We start from the raw sequence: 27,216 nt of genomic DNA on the forward strand, positions 1-27,216 counted from the left end.
TTCTGATCACTGCAATTCACTGGAGATTTAGGGAAAGTTGTAATAGACTAAAGTGATGAACTTCATTGTTACTATTCATGTACTCTAGTTACAGTCTAAGAGTTTATGAATTTATCTACAACATTCCTTCATACGGCCTCTCCTGCCCCAACTCCCTCATACCTCACTAAATTGGTGGACAGTGTATACAAAAGAATACTCAGTAAAGCCAAAAGTAGACTTTATGCCACATTTCCCTAAGCACATCTGACCAAAGGCCAGCACACAGAAAGTGCATGATTACTGGATATTCTTTCCCCTAAAGAATACCATGGTTCATACAATAAGCTCCCCCAAAAGGTATCCCGACAGTAGAAATTTGAAAACAAAAAACAAAAAACAAAAAAACCCCACAATACAAATGTTTCCATTTAATTAATATGCCATATCACAGTTATTTCTAATTTGCTCTTATTATAAATCAGTAAGTTATCTTCACTATTAGGTCCACTATGAAAAAACTAGCATTTTCTTTGATATGAATCTGAACTCAACTGCCTAATGCAATGTCATGAATGCCAATAAAACATGAATATTAATTAAATCACATCTTCCTTACGATGACATGGGCCTACTTATATCTTTTATGACTGGCAGATGATGGGAATAGTCTAACACAGTCATTATTTATTATGATTTTTTTCTTCTTTTCAGTTAAAGAACACTGGTTGGCTTATTTTGAAATACTGATTAAATCTCACTGTTTCTAAGAAATCTCTTCCTCATATATGTTTTTTTTTCATATGTGTTTAAATATAGCTTCCTATTTCATTGGAATTTTTAAAAAGAATTTTTATTTGCAGCATTTTAGAATCACTTAAAAGCATTTTTTCTTCTCAAATTGGAATGTCTACAAATTTTGTACTAACAATCTACTGGGGCTTCATGGATTTTTATTTCATGGGTGGATTGTGACAATGGAAATAAAACATCTAGAGGAAAAACAAAGTTAATTTTAGTTATTTGGTTCAAAGGCTCCTGGAGGCCATTTCTCAAGATGCCTGCCAGAGACCTTAATTAGCTGAAATTTCCAATTGTTCACAGAACTTGTTATAAGATAACAATTCTTTTACAATTTACAGTATTTCTAGTAATCTCTTTACAGAAATATAACAGACTAGAGATTCAGAAGTACCCATCCCTGTATATCAAACCTGAAATATTTCAAATAATAATATTTAAAGCAACAATAATATTAATAACAACCTTCATTCATGAATAACCGAAGATGAAGTAAGAAAATTTCTCAGAGACCAAAATAGTAAATAGGTACAAATTCATAGTGTTAAGGGAATACACTGGAACCCATTTTTGCTCTGCATGTTCTGCTGATCCCAGTGGTGCTGGGTTTTAAGAAGCTCTATACTCATTGAAAGGGAGAAAAGTCTGGGCATGAGCAAACTGAGAGATCAGACCAGAAATCTTATAAACTAGGGCACCAAAACCTGCAAAAAGAAATTTTCTTTCTCAGCATTGGCTCAGGGTGGAATTAAAATGCAGAAAGATTGCTTCTTAAGATTTCCCAAACTACAAGCATTCACATGGGTTTAGGACCTGGATAGATTCTACCTAAAAAACTGCCAAAAAAACTGCAAACCAAAAATTTAGTTTAAAGTGGTCCCAGGTGGAAATTCGAGTTCCTGGCAGAAACAGACCTAAATCTTTTCTTTAGCAAAATACATTAAAATCAGACCTCAAAGGATTTCCATAGATAAAGTTCCATGTTACATCAATTACAATGAAAAAAAAATTACTTCAATAGCAGAAAGTCTTAGAGAACCAGGCCAGCAATCCACATATTACTATTTCCAGGAAAAGAATATAAATAAGTGTTAATATAATGAAAGAAATAAAAAAAGAAAATGAGGCTGTGACAAAATCAAAGATTATTAAGATGGGCCAGGCTTTGATAAAACAACCAAATGGAACTCTTAGAAATAAAATGTGTAATGGCAGGTAATAACTGAATTTAGAAACTCAATGAAATTTTCAAAGTCACATGAGAAATGACCGAGACATCTGTTATCTAAAAGATAAATTTGAAGAAATTAAGTAAAATGAAGCCAGAGGGACAAAGGGAAGGCAGATGTGGAAGGGTGGTTGAGAGACATACAGGGAAAATGAGACGGCCGCATATGTGCTTACTCAGGGTTCCAGGAGAGAATGAAAGAATGGAGAAGAGGGAAGATTTTAGAAGTTGGAATGGCTGAACATTTTTCAGAGTATGGAAAGACATGGAATCTGAGATCGAAGTAGCTCAAATAATTACATGCAGGATAAGTAAAAATCTTAAATATCTAGGACACATTATTATAAACTGAAGAAACTCAGACACAATGAGAGGATCTTAATAGTTGATCATGACAAAAGTAGATTGCCTAGAGAAGAATGGATGCTAGATAACCAACTTCTCAGCAGCAACATGGATGTGAGAAGACAAGAATAATATTTTCAAGAGCTGAGAGAAAACAACTTCTATATCTAGTGAGGCTATCTTCGATAATGATGCAAATAATGATATTTTTGGTGCAAATTGAAATTGAGATTTATTTATTTATTTTTCATTTATTACCAGAAGAGCTCACCAAAGAAAATCTTTAAAGATATATTTCATGGGGGGGAAAATAATCCCAGGAAGAAAGTTTGAGATGCAAGAAAGAGCAGCATACAAAGAAAATTCTAAATATATGGTTTACATTAAACAAATATTGATTCTGTAAGTATAAAAAATGTGGAAAAAACTAAGAATTATTATCCTGTAAAATTGGAAAAGAGATGATTAAAGCATTATAAAAGGTCTTTTTATTTTTCAGTATGAAGGAAATATAACAATTAGATATAATAGGTAATAGTTAAAGGCAATTTTTAATAATAATTTAATTGCCACTTTAAGTATACACCCTGAAATTTCTAGGAAATCACTAAAAGAATAAAGTAGCACACCAACGGAATGGGGAGGGACTCAAGCTAAAAGGTGGCAAAAAAAGATTAAAGAAAAGAGAAACATGAAAAAATAGAAAAAATAAAAAACAATGACAGAATTAAATCCAAATACATCAGGTACCATAATCAATATAAACTGATTAAGTTATACATTAAAAGATTAAGGTGCTAAGACTGAATTTTAAAAATCCAGCTATGTACCATTTATAAAACATACACCTAATCTATAAAGACAGTTAAAAATAAAAGAATGTAAAAAGACATATCATATAAATAACAAGCTTGGTCCAGTGGCCAGAACAATGCATACCAAATATGGAGATAAGTGTTCTCTTCAAGCACACATGGAATATTTTAAAAATCAGATACTAGGCCCTGAATAGAACTCAATAAATTTCAAACTACCTGACTAATATAGACTGCATTCACTGATCATACAACAAAATTTATAAATCAATGGCAAAAAAATAAATAAATCCCATACTTCTGTTTATTTATAATACATCTAAAGAAGAAATCAAAATAGAATTAGAAAATAGGCGGAACTGAATAATATTGAAAAGAGTTGTAAGAACCTGTTGGATATAAATGAAGACGGGCTTAGAGAGAAATTATAGCCTTAAATGTTTATTGTAAAAAGGGAAAACAGAAAGGTTACATGTTCATGAGCTAAGCATTTTAAAAATTAAAAAAAAAAACAGAAGGAAACAAATATTAAATGTAATAAAAAAATAACCAAAATAGAAAAATATACAATAGGAAAAAAATTAATTGAAAGGTTGTCTTTTGAAAGGACAAATGACATTGAAAAACTGAGAAGCTTAACTGATATCTGAAAAAGGAGACACAAATAAATGATCTTAGAAATAAAAAAGCACACAATTTCATATAAAGTAGATATAAAAAACAAAAGAATGTTATAAACAACTTTATATAGAGAAATTGGAAAACAAGTGAAATCAGCAAATTCTTAAACAACAAAAATGACCTAAATAGAAAATCTGAATGGTTCCAAAACTCTTAAATATATTTGGTTAAAACATTCAAAGAACAGGTAATTCACAATGGAAAACATAACCTGTAGGCTAACCTCATACTGCATACAGAATTAATTCCAGGTGGATGTTATACTTTAATGAGAAAGTCAAAAGTTTCAAATTTTTAGAAGATATTTGTATGACTTAAGAGAGGCAAAAATTTCTTAGACAGGATAGAATAAATAGTAAGCTTAAAAATTTATTGACACACTTAACTATATTAGAGCATATTTAACAAAGCTGTTAAAAAGTAAGTTAAAAATGGAAGCCCTAAGCTCAAACACTGAGAAGATAATCTGTAAAATATATAACAAATATTTTTAAAGTACCCTATAAATCATTTTTACAAAGACAAAAAGGTGGGAAAAAGACAGAAGGAAGCACCTCATGAAACAAAACTGAAGACTGAATATATGAAATATATAAATATGTAAATATAAGAGAAAATGTCCATTAGTAATCAAGAAAGTATAAATTATATCTATAATAAAATTTTCTTTCACAGCCACTAAACTGCAAAACTAAAAACTAAGAATTCAGAAGGTACCAAGTATTGGAAAGAATGGGAAGCACTGGGGACCCAGACATTTCTATATCAAATAAACTGGTGCAACAGCACTGGAAAGACAATTTACATTAACTATTATATGCATAAATGCTGTGACCCAAAAATTCTTTTCCTGGACACACGCCCCAAAACTAACACTTGTGCAACAGGATTGTAATTGCATTGATTAAAGAAAACCCAAACCAAAAAGCTCTGCAAAATACTTACAATTTATGTGAGCAATAAACTTGAATGACAAATTGTGGTGCATTCAATTATGGGGCAATGAAAATAACTGAACTATATATACATCAACATGGATAGGTCTCAAAAAACACAATACTGAATCAGAAAAGAGTTAATACAATATGTTTCCATTAATATAAAGTAAAAAGCCAAGCAATCCAGATAATATATTTTATAGATAAATACACATGCAGTACAACTATAAACAAAACAAAACACTATAAAAAGAAATTGCAGAATGGTGGGTAGCTAAGAAAATGGGAATGAGAAAGATGATGGAGGGAGAGGTCCCCAGGGAGTTCAAGGGAATTAGTAACATTCTGTATCTTAAGGTGAAGACAAGCCTGCAGGTGTGTGATTTTTAAATTTCTCTACAAAATGCTTATACACATATACTCTGCTATGTATGCATAATGTATTTCACAATAGAGTACAAGAATAGAATTTCAAAAATAACTTTATACCAGTAAAAATGATCAGGAGTCATGTTTCAAGGTAATCATTACTTTTTAAAGTAATGAGGTAAATTATAATTGCATGCACATTTACAAAATCATCATAAGTGAGTTCCTTTTCAAAAAGAAAAATTAGAAATTTCAAACAACAAAGGAGAGATACTGATTTAAAATGCACAATGCCACCATTTCTATTCTTTGAGCAATGCTTTATTATCCATCAACAAAGATTATATTCATGAGAAAATTGGTCCAGATCAGTGGTTTTTAAACTTCAGGGTGCACAAGCCACAAGGGGAACTCATTTAATGTTTATTCCCAAGACCTCTGCTCTCTGCTTTCACAACTCACTCCCAGAGCTGTAACTCAGTAGGACTAGGGTGGGGCCAGGTATCTGAAATTTTGGCAAGCCCTCTCCCCACTCCTTGCAGTCTGACTGAAGGACAGAGACTCACAAAATGAATAATGATTTGTATTTATTCTTGCTTTTATATAAAGTTGGAACAATGGAGGAAGGCTCCTTTTACTTCATGAAACAATACAGAAAGACTTACATTACTTCATAAAACCAGTAAATTAAATTTACCATTTATAAGTTCCCTTTATTTTTTTTATCTTTTAATTTTTTTTAGAGAGGAAGGGGGGTTGGGGCAGAGGGAGAGGGAGAGAGAGAATCTCAAGCAGGCTCCCTGCCCAATGTGGAGCCCAAAGTGGGGCTTGATCTAGCAACCCTGAGATCATGACCTGAGCCAAAATCAAGAGTTGGACACTTAACTGACCAAGCCACCCAGGCGCCCCAAGTTCCCTTTACTCTAAAAAATATTTAAACTTCAAGGGACACCTGGGTGGCTCAGTCAGTTAAGCATCTGCCTTGGCTCTGGTCATGACCCCAGGGTCCTGTGATCGAGTCCTGGCATTGGGGGCTCCTTGCTCGGCAGGGAGCCTGCTTCTCCCTCTGCCTGCCACTCCCCTGCTTGTGCTCTCTCTCTCTCTCTGACAAATAAATAAATAAAATCTTCAAAAAAAATACTTAAACTTCAAAAATTACAAACATTTAATAAACTAGGAGTAGTTCTCTTTCATTCATCTTATTAGAGAAAGCCTAAACCCATCAAATTATGAAAATGAACTAGAACCACTAGAAAATGGAATTTCTGCTTGCTTTTAACATGTATATATTTTTTCCATATTTACCACATCTAGCTAGTGAGAAAAACAAACCCAATTATCTATCTATCTAATCCCTCCCACCCACCCTTCCTTCCTTCCTCTCATTTTATGTACAGAAAGAAGAGTAATAAAACCAACTTATATTTATTGAGCACTGATTCTTTGGCAGAAACTCTTTAAAAGCCTTCATATGTATAAATAATTTAATCAGCATAATAATAGCAGGTGAGAAGTATTATTACTTAAGTCACCTCTCTGCTACCCCTATTATTCTGAGGCAACTAGTAGGGTTTCTGTGTGAAATGTATTTATTTAAAATTTTCTTAATGAACAAAATAAATTTACCTTTTAAACATTCAGCTTATACAGGAAATTTTGAGGAGAAACTCATTGTAAATTGAAGGTTCCTAATCATCATCTAATGTTTTCAAACCACTCAGATTTTCTAAGATGAAAACATAATATAAAACAGACCAGAGTAGAAGACTTAAGATATGGTACTTGACATAAGGGCTAAATATGTAGAAAAAAAGATCGACTTCTTATGCCTCATGCCAGATGATTACCCCCATCCCCACAGTAAGAATGGCAGGAGAACGCTGTATCATTACATATGAAATAAAGATTTATAGGCTCCGCAGATGCCAATCACAGGGTAATTAGGTCTAATTTCACAGTGCATGCACTGAACTATGTCCTCAGAAAAGCATCATTTCTCAAAGCTACACAACTATCAGCACCTAGAACAAGAACGTGCTTACTTTGCTTTTTGTTTATCTCTTAGAACTATAGATATGCATAGTAGATAACTCAGGATATTTAGCCAATTATCATACATACAATACACACATAGACATACCTATATACATATGCCTGTATAAAAAGATACATATGTCTATCTAAATTTGTGTGTATCTATATATATGTACGTGTGTGTATATATATATGCCAATTGACATCCTCCCACATTACTCCTAAATACTTCAATATATACTTCCTTAAAAACGGGATACTCCTTTACAGAACCACAATATAATTTCAAAATCTGAAAACAGAACCTCATACAACACTACTAATATACAGTTAATAATCAGATTTCATCAATTGTCCCATATTTCCTAGTCCAGTATCCAATTCAAGGTTATTCGCAGTATGTAGCTTTCGTATCACTTTAGATTCCTCTAATATGGAACAATAACTCAACCTTTCTTTTAGTTTCTTGACCTTAACATTTTTGAAGAGTACAAAAAATTCTTTCGTGGAATTTCTTTTAGTTTGGGTTTGTCTGATATTTCCATCATGATTAGATTTGGGTTATGTATTCTTGGCAAGAATACTGCAGTAAACCTTTTCATAATTATCAAAAAGAAAAGCCCAACTGCATCAATAAACATTTATAAACCTGTACTTAAAAAGCACAATTTGTACTCTTCTGTTGTTTTTTGGATGTTTAGAATGCTGAAATGTTTTAAAAAGAAACTTACCAGCATTACATTCTTAAAATTGAAACAGGGAAAAGAAAAGAAATTGTCAAAAATAATTACAGAGAATTGCGAGTCCTAAGTAAACAATAAAATTTTAATAGAATTAGGGATGAGGAAAATATTTTTCAAGCAGAAAGGATCTGAGATGAATTCATTGATCAAGCAGCTTTTCACAGTTGACCTTGAAGGATGGCTGGGATTTCAACTGAAAACATGGGGAAGGGTATTCCAGGTAAAGGAGGCAGTGTAAGAAAAATGGTACAGAGGCAGGAATGGGAGACTGTGTTTGTTCAATGCGAGGTGGTGTAATTGCCCTGCTGAACAGCATGTGCCTACACTAATGGTAACAACAGAGATGGCCTGACCCTCTATGCTGGAGCCATAACCTCAGGTTGCTGAAAGACCACGCAGAAAGGATGGACTTCATTTGAAAGGTCATGTGACCTCACTGAGCAGCAAACCAGAGCTCTTGCAGCTGTACTTGGCTCAAATGGGAGGAAAGAAAAACAAATGTTTCTGTATAGTTTGTTTCTGTTATGTTGTTGTTTTATTTGTCCAGTAACTCCACTGTTAACATTGCTATTCTTTTTTAAAAAGATTTATTTATTTGCTTATTTATTTATTTATTTATTAAGAGTGAGTGCGAGCAGGGGGAGGGGCAGAGGGAGACAATCTCAAAGTAGACTCTGTGCTGAGCACAGAGCCTAACCTGGGGCTCGATCTCACAACCCTCAGATCATGACCTGAGCAGAAATCAAGAGTTGTGTGCTTAACCAACCAAGCCACCTAGCCGCCCCTAACATTGCTATTCTTAATTTAGGCTTCTTCTTTAGGTTTAATGAAGCTAAAAATCAGAATCCTTGGTTTGGTAGTATGGTAACAAAATTAAAATGTTAAAGTTCTTCATGAAAAAGTTAGCAGCTTTCCCACCACCATTACATCTACCATTTGACAATGAAGAAAGTAAGATAAATATGAAATATTGAAATATAAAATTGTTAGGCAGGAAGCTAGGCACAAATGACAGGAGGATGGGCCTTACAGGTCCTGATGGAAAGCCCCAGTGGAGGACCGCCCAGGCACCACGCCACTGCACCCATCTAGCCATCAGTTTGACATTACAGCATCCAGTCAGAGGAAGAGTTAAGTTTGTTGTGCTTGTTACAAGCAGCCCCTTGTCCTTATTTGACCTGTCTCTAGAATAGAAATAATGTTGCGGTTTCCTACCCCACACAGGCATTTTGAATACCTCTTGGGAAAGTTGGCGAATTATTATAATCCAGGCCTGTCTCTCAAATGTTATGATCCATGGACCTACCCAAAAGAAAAAATGAATATACAGCCACACCCTGGAGTTTCTGGGTCCATGTCTCTCTTGACTGGCCCATTTCTCCCTTGAAGTGCACTTTAATAAAACTTTGCTTGGTTTTACTTTCGTTTCATTGTCCTGTAATTCTTTACTGTGGCAGCACAAAGAACCGAGGCTTCTTTCTTTTTCCATCTCACCCTCGGTAACAAAATGAATAGGAAACATGAATATTATGTTCATATGCATAATGAAAATATGATAAAAATAAAGATTGGAGAGCACTACCCAACTGTTAGAACAAACCTCAATGTCCAAAGGCAAAAGATGTCACAATATAAAAGAGAGAGCAAGGGAGGAAAAAGATCCAATAAATGTGCCATGATCACAGGAACTACTCATCATTTTTTAAGGGTAAGATTTATAAACAATAAAGTACACAATGGTAACACTCAAAAATGTTAGTTTATTTTATCTAAATTTGAGATTGGATCATTTAAATTTTATATAAACAATGCTATATGAAACCTATACATGTAGAAAGACTAGATGGAGAAAATGAGGTAAAGATTCAAAAATAAAAAAAGAAATAGAAGACCGAAAAAGGAAGAAATATGGTCAAAGTGGTTGTAGCACACACAGAATTGTGGAAAACACAGATGGGTTTGTATTACTTTCAATTTGGGAATTAAGAAGACAGGAAATTTAACTTTCTTAATTCCTTAAAAGGAAATATAATACTCAGATTAACCATGAATGTATCTTTTTTCATCTTTTTTTAATATTAAAAACTTCTCTGGAGCCTTGATTAATTATAAAATATCTTTCTTTTTCATTAAGTTTTACAAAAATCTCCTCTGGTTTCCTTTGTATGTGACTATATTAGAACATTTAATTATTTCCATGACATTCTGGCATTTTTATTATTCTCTTTATCATGTTTCTGAATAATAACTTTCCTTTTTCTTTGTATAATTTCTCTGTGGGATAGAGAAGAGGTAAGAAAAGGGGCAATAAAAATTGAATTTCACACCTTTCATCCTATTTCACCTATTTTTTGAAAACCAGACTTTATGTATTCAACACCAATAGCAGTATAAAACTAAATATTTTAGCAGATCACTTAAAATGTTTATTAAAACATTTATTGTTGCATGAACTACAGCATTTAGTACCAATTTTGTCAAGGGACACAACCTACACACAAAAGTTCTTTTATGCACGGTTTGCAAATTGTTTATAGATCTACATTCCGGCTGCATGCTTGTAGTTCAGAAAAATTTATCATCTTGGAATGTATTTTCCCACACAACTTTGTTATAATTCTCATTTGTCAGGTGCGTCTAAGTTAATCTAGGAAATCAGAGTCTAATACTTGAATGTGGAAAGATGAGAGTTAACAGTGTCTTCAAAGTCAGTCCTGTGTTGTCCAAAAAATGTACGATTTTCTCCTATCAAATATCGATAGAAATATAATTTGAAGATAGAGGTAACACCACTGACATAGCCACCCAAAGGTACTCATCATAAAACAAAGTAAGTAAAACGGCAAAAAGATATTCCTCCATATTTTTATCTACCAGTGATATCATAATTTAAGTGGTCAAAACAAACTTGAGTTTTTCAAGGAAATAGAAATGATGGGTGTAGACAATTACTTAAAATTTTGCCGCCAATTTTTAGTGCTCCTCTGTCTCAGGGGAGGAAATTAGTATAAAATCACCTGCACTTTATGTACATGATTGGAATCTTTCCCATAATTTCCAACTGTAACATTTTCCCTTTTCAACCAAAAAAAAAAAAAAAAACCCCCAAACCTCTAATGTACATGAAGAGGACTAAAAAACCCAGAGACTGTAAGAAACTTGAGGACTGCCAATTTGAAAATTGTAGAACAGAGTCAATATTTCCCCATTTTATTCCTGGAAATCATTCTGAAACCTAGAGAATGAGAAATAATTATGCAAATGCACTATGTATTGTAAATAGGAAACAGTGAAATCCTAGACCTCCGGGTGCCAAAATTAGTGATGACTGAGCAAAACGGTGTACGGGAGGAAAAAGAGAAAAGAAACCTTGAAGAAATAATCCAGAAGGTGCAGATTTCAAAAAGAAATGGCTCCTTAAGGCCAGGAGCCATGCCTTTTAATGTTGTAGACATAATGCTTCAGTTTCAAGTAGAAGCATCTGTGGATGGTTTCAAAAAGCAGAGAAAGGGAGGCTAACTAAGGAACTATACAGAAAAGACAGATTTGTAGAAAGCAGTCTATATCTGTGGAAACAGAGAAGTCGAGTCTTTCACTGTGTGTGAAAGGAATAGAACAAAACAAACAACAAAACCCACACTGCCTATCTCCTTTGGCGAGACCAAGAAAAACTCACTCAGCTTAGTGACCGAAAAGAAAAACTGGACCAGCACTGGGTCTATATAAAGATACTACAAGAGCAGGAGAAAAGGATGGGGGCGGAGGGGAGCAGAAAACCAGTGGCATACAGGGGAACACACACTAAAAACATGTTACCGTTAAAGAAGCGGAAAACGGTGGCCAAATATTTCACCATGAACTTTTCAAATGGAATGAATAACAACCACCTTTTTGAAGAATCTATATAATGCAAAAATGCAAGGTGTCAAGGCAAGGTTAGCAGTACGAGAAGAAGAGATGAACTGTAAGCTCCTAGTGCTCAACCAAATGGCATAATGGAAAAAAGTAAAAGCACAATAAAGATGAAGGAGAATTTGGAAGTAATACAGGAGAAGAGAGAGCACTGAAAGCATAAGAAAGTAGCAAGGATTGAAGTGATAGATGCAAACTAAATAAATATATATTAATAAAGAATGAGAAAGAATTAGAGAGAAATTACAGAGTGCAGCACAGACAAATCCAACATACATACAAAAGGAATTCCTGAAAAAGAAAATAACAATAAAATAGTACAAATAATAACAAGAAAATAGTGCAAATATTTAAAGATAGAAGTCAAGAACACTTGAATCTCTATCTTGGGGGAATGATCAAAACAAAACAAAAACAAAAATAACCTTGTCCATGGGCAATATATATAGTTCAGAACAGTCAGCACTAGAATAAAATTCTAGTGAAAGTCACTAGAATTCAAATATAAATTAAGAATCATTTATTCAGCCAGGTAAGTAAGAATTCCCTAAATTCTATAATGCTAGAAGAAAGAAGAGCAAAATGGTCCTCAGCCCAACTATACTCCAAGAAACAAACATGCAAGAATTTTGAACATGCAAAATTTCAGAAATATTGCTCCCAATGGCCCTTCCTCAGGAATCTATAAAAGATGACTTTCATCCAATGAGATGATTAAAAAAATAACAAACTTGCCAACAATGTATGCTCCTGTTGGAAGTAAATCTTTCCCCAGTGGACTGTGGGGGCTTAAGAGGACTATAGCTTTGGGCAGCTTCACTGCAACCTCACAAGATACCCTGATCCACAACCTCCCAGCTACACAGCTCCTAAATTCCTTAATTCCAGAAACTGTGATACAATCATCATTTGCTGTTTTAAGTTGCTAAATTTTAGAGTAACTTGTTATGTAACCATAGATAACTATAAAACGAGGCTTAGAAAATACTGAATTTGAAGAGGTTGGAATGCTAGAAAATAGGAAGAGGATTTTTTAAAGCGAGTTGTTGGTGTGCTGTGCATTCCACCATTCCCCATGAGGAAGACGGATGGATGGCACCATTTTCAGGCACAGTGACAAGGGCCTCCAGCAAAGGACTGGGGATTGATAGACATTCTCTGGTTTTACAGAACAAGATTCATGCTAGACCCATGTTTGGAAACGACTAAAGGCAAGAAGCTGTGACTGTGTTGCTGCTTGGAGGGTAAGATGGCATTGGCCATACTGAAAATGGCTTGCATGACCAGAGTTTGGCAGGGAAAAGACAAACACATGTTTTTACAGACAGATGTGGGCCAAGTGAAAGAAAAGGCCAGCTAGGGGAAATCTTGGCATGATTTCTATCAAAAGTGACACAGGAGAGAGCCACAGATATCAATAGTAAGAAACCATAGTGGACGGACCACCACAAGCAGGAGCTTCAAGAGAGGACACACTCGTCTGATTAAGGAGCCACAGGTGACACATCCCAGTAAATGAAGGGAACTCCAAAGAACCCAGAAATATGCTCCAAGAAAAAGAGGCAACACTTAATATTCGATATGGCCAATAGAAAATAAGAACCTTACCTCTCTCCTCTCGGAGAGGGAGCCATAGTAGAACACTGGGAATAAAAGGCTAAAAGCAGATTGAGAAAACCAGGAAAGCAGCTGACACAGCACCACCTCTGCACCCAGGCAGAAGCAGAATAGAACAGGGGGAGGGAGAAACTTTAACATTAGAGAGCTTCAGAGTTTTGATTATTACATGGAACCATAATTAATTACCGAAGGGGAACCTTGTGTTCTGCTCTTTGACATGTGGCTGTATGATTAAAATGAAGTTTTTTAAAATTTAAAACTAATAAAAATAACAGTATTCCATACCGTAGTAAGAGATATTATACACTTATTAACACAACAGAAGTTTTATAATTCTAAAGCAGACCTTCAAGGCTTGGACTGCTACTGACTGGTAACAGTAATAGGGTAGCTATTAACTCAAGCCTTACTAGTTAAGTAAGAAACCAGCTTCTAGAACCAAACTGCCATATTAGCATACCATACCTGTTCTACCAAGTATGAGCTCACACAGGCTACCCTAAGGAATATATTTATAAACCATTTTTAAAACAACTGATAAGCCCTGATTGGAAGATAGCTAAAAATTAAGAACCTTCATGCATTTGAGGAAAGTGCAACATACATATAACATAAAGTTGGCTTCCATTTTTCTTTTTTATCCTAATATCAGATATTCACTGGTTCAAAAAAAATTTGGATTTCTCAGTTATAAAAAAATATAAAGAACACTTGGCAACATTACCTCTGAATATGATACTCTCAATTACAGCGATGTAATCTTGGGGCTCCTGCTCAGTAGACATCTCCCATCTGCCTCCAGGGATATTTAACGATTTGTAGAGCTGGTCTGAACTCGTCACCCCACACAGCAGAGTCACCACACTTTCTGCTGAATGAAGTACCTTTTCCAGAAACTGACATTTCTTTGGAGATAGGTCTTTAAGCAGGCCATTCGATAATATCAAAAGTTTACATTTGTAAGAGTTTAAACTCAGCAGTTCAAAATCCCAAAAACAATAATTCTCCAAGCAATATAACAGGACTGCTTCCCTTTTCACAACATGTAAAAAAACTTCCTTCAAGTACAGAGCCCATTCCTCAGCATCTTCTTCATATATCATTATGATGTCTTTGGTATTTTCTGGAAAAAGAGAAAACAATATTTTAATTTTCTTATGTTTGAAATGCTAACAGCAGATTATATTATTAATCTCAAACATTTTTCTGTATTCTCTAGGGAATATATTACTTTTATGATACCAGAGACCAATAATATAATTTATGTTATCCTCATTATGAAATCATATGGGATTAAAGTAATCTTGAAGGTCAACACAGTTCATGCTTTGTGCAAGTCTACACTGTACTCATTGTACCAGAGTGAATGAGGATACTCAACCCAAAGAAGAGAGAGGTTTCATGGTGGAATAAAAAGAATATCTTGTGGGATTATAGGAGCTAGGCTACCAGGCACGGCTGTGCCAGTAACCACAAAATTTACCTAGATCACAGTATTTAACCCCTTTGAGCTATTGTTTCTTCTACTAAATGAAGGTAAAAGTAAATAAATAAATAAGCCCTACCTAAGGAATCAGCTTATTCTGTGAAAATATGAGAGAATTTTCATTAAAGAACTTTCAATTCTTTTTTCCAGGTAAAGATGACTGCAGAAAGACAGATGACAGAATTCCCAAGCTCTGAATACTAACAAAACACAGATTTTTAAAAAGAAAGAAATTCAATAGCAGGAATGAAATAAAGTGGGTACTATCTCATGTCATAAACTAAATTTCATGCTAATGAAATAATTAGAAGGTTCTGATGGGACAACACTAATCCTAAACCTCTCTCTGACCCCATAACTAATTCTGATAAAGAAACTTGAGTCATCACCAAAACCACCAGGGTGCTTATGAATCTCATTTGGAAACTGATCAGGGAGTGTCTGCAGAAATAGGAAAGACTGTCAGGACTTTCCACAAGCCAGGGCTCACAGCTGAGTCAGGAAATCCAGGCAAATCCCACAGGAACTCAAGTGCATCCTTGGGCAGAGAAGGGGCCTCGCAGACAACATTTAACAGGTCTCATTAGAGACTACAACCCAGGACCTCCAACCTAGGACACTTTGCTACTTCTCCCCTTTTCTTTCGGGTCATAAAAAACTGCCTGGAACATAGATTTTGTCACCTAAACTGTAGCTTGAAGGGAAAGATAAAAAGTAGCAAAAAAGATAGGGGAATTTAAAGAACTTTTGTCTACACTATATTAAGCAAACCGAAAGCCTAAACAGAGCTAAGAGAAACACAAGCAAAATGAAAAGTATCTAAGAGATAAGGAGACAAGTTGAGCCAAAACAGTACCATTACCCAGATAATACATAAACTACAAAAAGCAATAACTAGGTTAAACATAAATAATATTTTAATTTCTGGACTGAAAGAAAAGCTTGATATTTTCAGAGTAAATGCAGAAAAAGAGAACAAGGTTATAGCAACTGGTAAAAATATGATATATCTGGGTAAGAGACAAAAAAGGAAAAGACTTAATACAAAGACAATCTAAAAGCTGAAGTAGAAGAGAACAAAAGACACATTAAAATATTTTAAAATATAATTTTAAAAATCCATAAAATACGAAAGACAAAGGAACCAGTTCCATGTACCAGTGGGGCATAATCATGTTCTAAGAAAAATTGTTAAGGGAAAATCTATCTTGATTAAATTGCCTTTGGTTTAATGATTATTATAAAATGTCTTCATATATTCAGGAAGGAACAACAAGTCACCCAGGAGGAGAAAAATATTAAGTTGGTCAAAGATTTCTTCAGAGCAATATCAAGCTCAGGTTAGAAGGAATTACAAGAAAGTTTTTACAAAAATAATTTTTATAGTATATCTATACTATAGAATATTGGACAGCAGTGAAAATGAACCACTGCTGCATGAAACATGGATAAATCCAAAGACATAAGATGGGGTGAAAGAAGAAAAAATGTGTATGCCACATGATTGTATTTATATGAAGCTCAAAACCAGAAAAAAACCCAAACAAACCCATCCATGGTGATACAGACAGAATATCTGGGCATAGGAGTAATGAACGAAAGCAGGCATGGGAGAACCTGCCAGGATTCTGGAAATGGTTTTGTCTTGGTCTGAATGGCTATCACACAAAGTATATATATATATGTATATGTATATATATACACACACACACACACACACACACACATATAAGTTTATCTGTATATCTTAGATTGTGTGTGTAAATTATTCTGCAATAAAAAAGTAAAGTATCAAAAGAAAGAAGGAAGTTCCATGATGACAGCTGTGCAAGAGGCCTAGAGAGCAGTAGGGACTTCTAACAGGTGAATGGAGCATTTTGGGAGGGAAAGCCAAAGCACATTACAGGAAACCAACAAATACTAGTCAGAATTAGTAAATCAAGAAGTTGTAGTATAGATGAGTCTTTTAGAAACATGGAATAGAACAACAAAAAGGAAAAATCTGAAAGAACTATTGTTGTTGAGTTTCTATGGGGAATGGAATTGTGTTTGGGGAGGGGGAGAACAGGGGGCTGCTGGTGTTCATTATAGATGTTTTATCATTGTTCAATATGTAAATGTAACCATAATCAAAATTTAAATAACAAAGAAAAATACAGGCTTCACATAGAAGAACCAAAGTAAACAAAATGGAAAGGTAAAAAAGTTTGAAAAAAGAACACATGGTAGGTTGAATACAAGTACTTATAGAACAAAGACAAAATATTGAGGGGATTACGATTGCAGTACAAAATGCAGATATTAAAAATCTCGATGAAATAAAAGTACTCACAGGATGGGAAAGCTAAGCATTTGAGGAAAAAATAGTATAAAATACTACCTTATCTTTCATAGAATTTAGTCATGTAATACTTCCTAAATTTGAAATATGAATTTAAAAAATGATTCCATTCTCTAGTTTTTGTGTCATCATTTTCCCTAAACAATAAATAATTTAGAGTATTTCAAGTAAAGATTTCTATCTGAAAATTAATATGTCCTTCAATTTTACTTTATATTAATTTAAATTATTTTATTTAAAAATAGCATGTAGAATATGCTCTCTTTTTAAACAATCACCCAAGAGCATCTACTTAAAATAACTCTATTGACTGTTAGCAACAGTTATCCATGAAAGATAGGACTGTGAGAGATATATTGTTTTCTTTAAAAAAAAAAAAAAAAAACTCTTCCAGGCATGTCTGGGTGGTTCAGTTGGTTAACTGTCTGCCTTGAGCTCAGATCATGATTTCAAGGTCCTGGGATGGAGTTGGGCTCCCTGCTCCACGGGGAGTCTGTTTCTCCCTCTCCCTCTGCCCCTCCCAACTGCTTGTGCTTTCTTGTTCTCTCTTTCTAATAAATAAATAAAATCTTTAAAAATAAATAAATAAATAATAAAAACCTCTTCCATATTGCTTATATTTTTGTAGTAAATCTATATTATTTTATAAAACAAAATAATCATCCTTAAAAATCAGTGGTTAGGTATTATCATGAATACAAAGAGCAAAACACCAAAACTCTTGTAATCCACAATTATCTCTTTTCTTCTGGATATAAAACTTGTATTTTCTACAATACTGATGGGCTGATTAATACTATAATGATTTTGAGAGCTATTGTATTTTTATTGAATTATCTATGCCTTTTCTCATGATATAAATATTATCTCCAAGGACAGATGCTTTCTCTTTCAACTCTTTGATTCCTAAACAATGCCTACCACAGTTTCTTGAACAGGTATTCTGTAGATCTTTTAATATACTTATGTGTGCAGAATGAAAATGACATCTGGCAGAAAACATATCAGAATCATACGCAAGTTGTGTATGAGTCATCAGGGTAATTCTGCTATTTTCTGTGTAGTGTCTCACCCAGCCTGGATGTTAAATAAATACTTGTTGAACAGACACAAACATGGTGCCCTAATTCAGTATTTTTATGTTTGAGGAAGAAAGAGTTTTCTTTCTATTATATATAGCCAGAGTAAGCTGGTGTATAGTTATAAAATAAACAGTAAAGATAAAACTGATAATGTGAATTATCAAGTGTTTCAAGTAAACTAGAACTCTACATGTCTTACATGTATCATTTTACTTTATTCTCAAAATTGCCTTATTGAGTAGATTCAAATATTATTGTTATTTTACAGATGGGAAAACTGAAGTGTTACTAGAATTAGGATTCCAATGCAGGCAGTCTGACCCTACAGCCTGTCCTTTTAACCTCTAACAGCAAAGGACATAATAACATTATTTAAAAGATTAAGACAGATTCTTCGTGGTGATATGAGTTGTGTTAGTCAATATTTAACAGCCTACGAGTTAATCTCAAGTACGCAAAGTGTGTGAAAGCTTACCGTGACTCCGGTTCCCACCAAGGAAAAAGAGGAAATAGAACATATGGTGTACTCCAAGAGTATGGTTATCTATGAAGAACTTACAGAACTATTTTCTCGACTCTAAAACTTAAATCAATAAAATTATAGAACAAGCTTTGAGGATATTTTAAAGTACAGAATGAGGGGCGCCTGGGTGGCTCAGCTGGTTAAGCATCTGACTCTTGATTTCGGCTCAGGTCATGATCTGAGTCTTAAGACTGAGCCCCAGGTAGGGCTCCATGCTTAGTGTGGAGTCTGCTTGTCCCTCTCCTCTGCTCCTTGCCCGCTCTTGCTCTCTCTCTCTAAAATAAATAAACAAACAAATAAATAAATAAAATCTTTAAAGTACAGAATGAATATTTCCATGTTATGTCATTGGGAATCACACTACCATAGGAAATCAATTCGAAAGACAATCATAATTTATCTTTCAAAACTTCCCAAGAAAAAGTAGACAGGTAGTCTTTCTCAATACCCTGTGGCCATTTTATTCTTAGGTTGAAATTGAGCCTTCCTTTTGAATTTATGTTTGACTTATAGTTAGTCAATAACCCCTGTATGACAATTTTCAAAAGCTTGAAGATAAGCATTAAATGTCATCCCTTTCTTCTCTATAATAGATAAAATCATTTCAATCTTTTAATCTTTAACTTTCTCAATTATTATTTACTGAGACTTTCCATGTAATAGGCATGTTGCTAAGCATGTAACATGTATTATTTCATTCACTCTTCATAAAACTATATGGAGTTGCCCTGTTATTCTTACTTTACTGGTGGTCACACGGAGCCTCAGAGAGGTTCAGTAACTTGTCAGGGCCACAGAGACAGTAACTGTTCCTTATGCTGCCTTCCAATCTTTTTGTTTTGAAACCATGTTGAGTCAAAATGTGAAAGTTAATAAAAGGCCTTTTCACAGCCATGGTCTTCTTCTTCCTTATTCTAGAAAACAGAAGTTTGTCCTTGAGTAACATCTGGACTGTAGCCCCAACGATAGTTCTCTAGTGATTCTCACAGGGAACCCACTGGCCTTTGTTTTACAACAAATAAGTTTGAAATAACCAAACCTAAATCATTATTTGCCAGTTTAAGGAAGGTTATTGTCACTAAGATTGGCCGACTTTTATAGGCTGTGAAATGAAACAATAAATGATGAATCTGAAATACAGAAACACAAAATTTTCATTCCTGGAAAGCTTCAACAAAGTAAAAGGAAATTGCTTTTGAAGATTCAACTAAGGTCTATAAAAACATTATTTAAAATGTAAACCTCCAGTCTAGCAATAAAATGTAAATGACAGCATTTTGCAATGGTAGAACAGAATACAGCCATATTAATTTTTATAAATTTACTATAAAGTGTTCTTTCAGATTCCATAATGATGCCTCTTATTTATGTTACAAAGTACTATAACAAACTTTTTAACTTGAAGAAAATTTGTATCAATTGATATCAATAATTGCTTTTGCACTGAGAGCAGATTATACTACATATTACCAAAAGAATGAGACTGATCATGAATCAAATTCCTTCCTATTACATATATGTAGTTTCAGATGGCATACTTTCTTCTTTTTGAATAATATCCCATCTCTTACCCATGTCTGTGCATAATGAAGATAGAAAAATGCATCTTTTCAATATTATATTTTCCTACCTGGTGACCAAAATGCAGGAAAAAAAGCAGAAAATTACAAAGAAATGACTTACAGCCATAATGGACCCAGTAGTGATAACATGAACATTAATCTTGATAGAATCACACACACACAAATATATCATTATTCAAAATACATAGTAAGTGTAATTGAACTTGTCCTAATAACTCTAACTTTGTACTTTAACTAGTACAACAAGGAAACAAAACTGGGGATTTTTTCAAAGGCATTAATGTAGTAAAACATATAACTGGTATTTCTTCTCCAAGAAAGTTGGTTAATTTCACTTATTCATAGTGACAAAAAAATACCAGGTGTTTTCTGTGGGTATCTGTATAGCAGATTCTGCTAATGCACATCCCATATCTTCCTGGCCCAAGAGCTGCAGGTTAGTGGTCAGCTGTTAAGCACACCGACCATTTCCAACCTCTGTTTTGCTGTCTGAGGACTTTCTCTGTTTTGAGGGAGCTTCCTCAGTGCCCTGCATCTGCCTGGAAGTTCAGAAGCGGGGGATTTAGGGCAGGGAGTGCTGGGAGGCAACCCTCAGTCAAAGAAGGATGGAAATCAATGTGTAAATAACAGCTTTCCCATCCTTCAGTGGGACAATTCTGGGGTTTATTCTACATAGTAATTAGAGGATCCCCAGTGATGCTGAATTGCAATTGTCTATTGTGTTATTCTGCTTATTAATACACACATTATTAGCTTTTCTCCCCTTGTCTCACATTCCCTGTTTTTTTCACTAGTGCTTCATGGGCTCATCCTCTAAATCAACTAACTGCACTCATGTCCAATTCTCAGAGTTTTCTTCAGGGGAAATCTCTCTCTCTCTCTCTCTCTCTCACTCTCTCTCTCATATAGGGGAAGACACACACACACACACACACACACACACACACAAACACAGGAAGGCACGAACACATCATTTTAAGATTATGCTTTTCAGCTATGATGAAGAACAACCAGGAAAAGTTATTTTTATATAAATGCAGAACCTTCCTCTTTCTTCTTCCTTTTAAGATGAAAACAAATGCTTTTGTGCTTCACAGAACAACATTATAAGAGAATTTTTTTTCTTTTCTGTAAAAAAAGCATGGTGTGAACTGTTACAGGATTATTCTGCAAAGACCTTCTACCCCTCATATATAAACTGCAAATGTTCAACTCCTCCACATTTATCAGTTTTTAATCTCTGACACAAACTGTTAATAGTTTATTTAAAATTGTAAACATAAAAGATTCTATATCTGTGAGCAGATTTTAAAATATTTCAAAGTTAGTGCAAATTTGTGGAATCCTATTTCTGCAATGTCCATATCCTTTCCCTCTTTTTTATTGCCATTATTCTATAGATTATTCAATCTAACACAACATCGACCGTAAGACAGGATATTATTTGATATTCCTCTAAGAAAGAAAGCTATGATCAAATAAATTATAAATTATAAATATAAATATACTATAATTTTTTTTAAGAGAGGGAAGGGGTAGGGGCAGAGGGAGAGAGAGAATCTTAAGCAGCCTCCACACCCAGCACCAAACCCAGCTCAGGGCTTGATCTCACAACCCTGAGATCATGACCTGAGCTGAAATCAAAGAGTTGGACATTTAACCGACTAAGGGACCCAGGTGCCCCAATACACTATAAATTTTAAGATGAAATCTGATTTCAGAGAATTTGACTAGCCCCAAACAAAAACACCGTCAGAATTAATTGCATATGGTAATAGTATCACCTTATACCGTCTCTCAAGTGTTTCTCATTTCTTCAATTCACCTTCAAGAATAATCTCTTTAGGACCTGGATATTTTTTATGATCTGTCCAGACTGATTCCTCCCATATGTATTACATCACCCAGGCTCCCGTGCCCACACCAGTGGAAAGCACCATCAGAACATGAGCAGGTGAGAGAAAGGAATGATAGGGTTAATTACTGGCTCTTTCATTCACTTCCCCATTCTGGTTTTGGCAATCCCTGCTTTCTTTTGTGATCCTCTTTTCTGTGAATTTTCTTCTGTGGCTCTAGCTTTAATGCAGCTCTAGCAACCATCTTCTCTCCCCTTCCCTTACAGGGGTAGTAAAGAATTCCTGCTGTTAGTCTTCCAATACTTAACTATCCCTTCTTGGGTTCTTCAGCCCTGCACATGTTAATAAATAATCCCTGTATTATTCTTTTTCAGTTAAAATCTCTGATGGTGACATCTATTTCCTTCCAGGATCCTGATAAATACAGGTACTAGGAGTTGCCACAGGAAATAGATTCTATGAGATGGATTTTGGAATTGTGTTGCTCTCATTGTTGCAGAGAATACAAGCAACCCCTTGCCAAAGGAAAATAATAGATTGGCAATTTATGGCATGCAGAAGCATCATAATGACTCAATTTTCCACCAGGGATAATTTGGTATGAACTGTCAATGGTGGGGAAAGTTTTGAGAGATCAAGTGACTATGGAATTAATATCGTGGCAACAGGAATTACAGAGATGGGGCGAGGGGTGTATAATGGCTTCTCCGACTGTCCTAGAGAGCATGCATATGCACAAAGATAGGGTTATAGCTCCAGTAGCAGGCAAACCCCTCCAAGATTCTTAAACCAATGTGAGGACACTGTTGAAGAAAGTGTGGAATCATAAGACTCAAGAGAGACTGGGGACAGAGATGAGGCTGAGAACTTTAAATTCCCAAGCATCTCTGGATCATTCTTAACTGAGTGAACATATTTTCTCTTGTAAAAAGAAACAAAAACAAAGCAAAATAAAAAAGAAAATGTTTCAAGAACCTTACCTAAGGCAACTGCCTTCAAGTGATGTCAACTTTTCTCAGCATCTATGCCAACACCCCTCCTTGACTGCCCCATAAGCTCAATAACTAGTGTTAGATCCCATAAGTAAAAGGGATTCTAGAAAAACTATTTCATACACAAAAATTATTACAGAATATTGCCAATATGTATCAGCATTAGTCTGGAAAATATGTATGGAATGGATTTTAAGAGTTATTAGACCAAGGATTGCAAAAGAGAAGACTGAATCTGACGGAATCCATCAATATGGTTGTATTCCTGTAAGATTCAGAACTTAATGTGCTAATTCAAGTGCCTGGGGTGGCACTAGCAGCCTATTAGGATGGATAATTAAAATCTGGACTCCATCACTATGGACTCAATGTGATTACATTGCCAGACTTGCCTTCTATGATGTAGAAAAGGGGTCAGCAAGCAAACTTTTTCTATAAACAGCTAGACAGTAAATACTTTAGACTTTGTGGGTTATATAAGATATATTCTTTTTCTTTCTCTCTCTATTCTCTGCTTCACCTCCTTTTCCTTATTTTTCTTTTTTTTTTAAATAACCCTTTAAAGGTATAAAAACTGTTCTGAGCTTACAAACTGTTCACAAATAGTTCACCAGCTGGACTTAGCCTATTGGTTGCAGGTTGTCGATCCTTGTTCTAGAGTATTCTGACATTCTCTTTACTAAGCATTAAGAAATTCAATCATGAAAAGCTCTGTGATGTACATCCTGTGTACCCTGGACATGATGATAACGATTGGATCTTCAAATTGAAGAAAAGTCTGAATGGCAGCTCTTAATATTTGAGGCAATTTAAGTAATCCACATATTTTTTACTGCAGGGATCTGTTGTGGTGATTAATTGATCAGAAGGTCCTTATTAATGAAATATACATATAGCCATGAAGGTTCAGTTTTACCTTTATAAACAAAAAAAAATTCTAAATTTGGGTGCAAAAAATGACTTAAGTCGAGGTAAATGGAGATTCACAGCCTTCTATCTGGTTTGCAGACTCAGAGCCCTCTGGCTGAGGGAAGGCCAAGTCCCTTTGAAAAAGGATTCTTCTATGCTTCTAAATGTATATACAATGAATCTTCTTCTAAGCATTTCCCCAGAGATCTGCAGCCATGTGCACTGGGAAAAAGGAATATCCGTTATTTCCTAGTGCTTATTAGTTACTGATCTCCATTGACACAAATTCCTGAAGACCCAAAACGTCAGCATGGCACCCTAGTAAGAATGGGAACTTATGGAAATCAAGTGTAATGACAAATGACATCTTGCCTTGGGTATATTTAGTAATAGTTCCAGTGGTCCTGTAGAGATCTCCTGTGCAATATATAATGGCAATACATATGCATAGCAATGGCAGAACCCTTACAGAGAATGAAGACATTACGGTAGGAAAGGAAATGTATAAGTGTCTAGAATTGTTCAACTCCATCCACCTACCACCTACTACCAAAAGCATAAACTAAAACAAATACTATATTCCTGGGATGACTGTAAAGACTGGTGCCACCAAGAAAGATATGAAAGATGTAATAGTGATTATATCTTCACATCTTCATTCAACTCATCAGTTTGCCAGTACAAAATAACTGTTCATTTTCATAAACATAACTAGGTGTTGATACCAACTGCTGTTCTACACAATATCTTTACTGGAACAAATTAACCAGCTTATAGAAGCTAAATACAGATATTGACCTGGTAAATACTTTCCCCGAAATTGCAATCAATAAATATAATAAGCAGTTTGCATTCACCTGGCAAGGACAGGAGCACCTGTCACTGACTTACCTCAAGGCTATGATCTCTGTCATAATGTCGTCTGCAGAAATATTGCTATACCATAAAGCATATTATAATACATATGTAATGTATAATTGATGACATGATTCTAAATAAACTTGTTCATAAAGAAAGAGCAAATGCCCTAGAAGCTTTAATATGATACTTCTGTACCAGAGTGTGAGGTTTATCACCATGCTGAAGTTCAGTATCCTACAATATTGGCAAACTTTCTACACATCCAATGGTTTAAGTCGTATCAGGATAACCCTGTGTATTGAAAAATAAGTTACTGTATTTCACCATTGGATGGGCCTTTTTGCATTTAAAGGAAACATATATATCTGGGTCAGTATCCTGACCACTCACCAGGTAACCAATTAGGATACCAGCTCTGAGTGGGAGCAGATTAGTGGGGCCTGCAGCAAGTCCAGGTTTCAGTGCAGACTTCCCTGTCATTTGGGTTTTATAATAATATTATCTCATACTTCTGATAATTCTCAATAAAAAATCCACAACTCATACCCTGAAGGTTTTGGAGAAAGACCATGCCTTATTCTTCCCATGATTCTTTTTCTATGTGAAAATTAACTTGTGAGTTATACTTGGGTCCAGAAAGACATTAAGGTCTGCCTATAGGACCCTAAGTGTTTATGTAGTCCAACTGGTCATTCATAAACTGGGTGTTATATGACCCACCAAATTATATATTTGGTTGTGAGTAACCATATTCCAATAGGAAATTGAAATGATAAATACACAACCAGACCCATGTAGGTCTGTATGGGATAAGTTCCATGAGCATGTGACTAAATCTTCTGTCACACCAGATCCTATTGTTCTACCACCTTTCCCTCAATACATACCTATGGCCTCATGGAGAATTACTTAACATGACAACAGAAAAAACGAAGCATGACAACAGTGTTTGAATGAGTCTGAAAATATACTGGCAACAGTCCAGAGTTAATGGTTACTGTATTATATATAGCCCATTCATAGCTATCCCTGAAAAGGAACAGTGAGAGGAAATTCTCCCAGTTTGACAGAACTTTGGGTTGTATCTCCTAACTGTCTACTTTCCTTTGAAGAAAAGACCTGAGCTATTAATTTACTTTCAGTAAAAGAAGAAAGAGTGGAAAGGATATGCTCATTTCAGAATTAAAATATACAAATGATTTTACTAATTAAGAAAACATCAAGGAGACATACAGATGGCCAACAGACACATGAAAAGATGCCCAACATTACATATCATCAGGGAAATGCAAATCAAAACTACAGTGAGATATCACCTCACATCTGTCAGAATCGCTAAAATCAGAGACATAAGAAATAACAAATGTTGGAGAGGACATGGAGAAAAAGTAAACCTTGTGCACTGTTTGTGGGAAGGCAAACAGGTGCAGCCACTGTGGAAAGCATATGGAGGTTCCTCAAAAAGTTAAGAATAGAACTACCCCACAATCCAGGGTATTTGCCCAAAAAACACAAAACACTAATTCAAAGGAATACATGGACCCCTGTGTTTATTGCAGCATTATTTACAGTGGTCAAATTATGGAAGCAGCCCAAGTGTCCATGGACTGATGAATGAATGGATGAAGAAGATGTGGTATATATACACAATGGAATATTATTCAGCCATAAAAAGAGTGAAATATTGTCATTTGCAACAACATGGATGGAGCTAGAGGGTACAATGCTAAGTGAAATAAGTCAGTCAGAGAAAGACAAATATCCATATGATTTTACTCAGACTCACATGTGGAATTGAAGAAACAAAACAAATGAGCAAATGGGAAAAAGAGAGAGAGAGGCAAACCATGTAACAGAATCAGAACTACAGAGAACAAATTCTTGGGTACTAGAAGGGAGGTAGGTGAGGGATGGGGCAAATGAGTGATGGGGATTAGGAGTGCGCTTGTCATGATGGGCACTGCGTAATGTATAGAATTGTGGAATCACTTATTGTACACCTAAAACTAATGTAACACTGTATGTTACCAATACTGGAATTAAAATAAAAAATTAATAATAATAAAAAAGAGAACATATCCTGGAAAAATGAGCCTTACAAATTACTTTTTCCATGCG

General features: G+C 34.8%; 1 protein-coding gene across 2 annotated transcripts in view; it reads right to left on the reverse strand.

Annotated features, from left to right (window-relative positions):
• BANK1 (B cell scaffold protein with ankyrin repeats 1) overlaps positions 1-27,216 on the reverse strand; it is a 284,218-nt gene that overhangs the window by 236,838 nt on the left and 20,164 nt on the right. For both annotated transcript variants that reach the window (XM_045793699.2, XM_087863958.1), the window contains exon 2: positions 14,190-14,588. In XM_045793699.2, the coding sequence (XP_045649655.2) occupies positions 14,190-14,588 (399 nt within the window). The remainder of the gene's footprint in view (positions 1-14,189; positions 14,589-27,216) is intronic.

Source organism: Ursus americanus, chromosome 8, assembly GCF_024610735.1.
Source record: "Ursus americanus isolate L20-20 chromosome 8, mUrsAme1.1.p, whole genome shotgun sequence".
In the NCBI taxonomy this organism is placed as follows: domain Eukaryota; kingdom Metazoa; phylum Chordata; class Mammalia; order Carnivora; family Ursidae; genus Ursus; species Ursus americanus.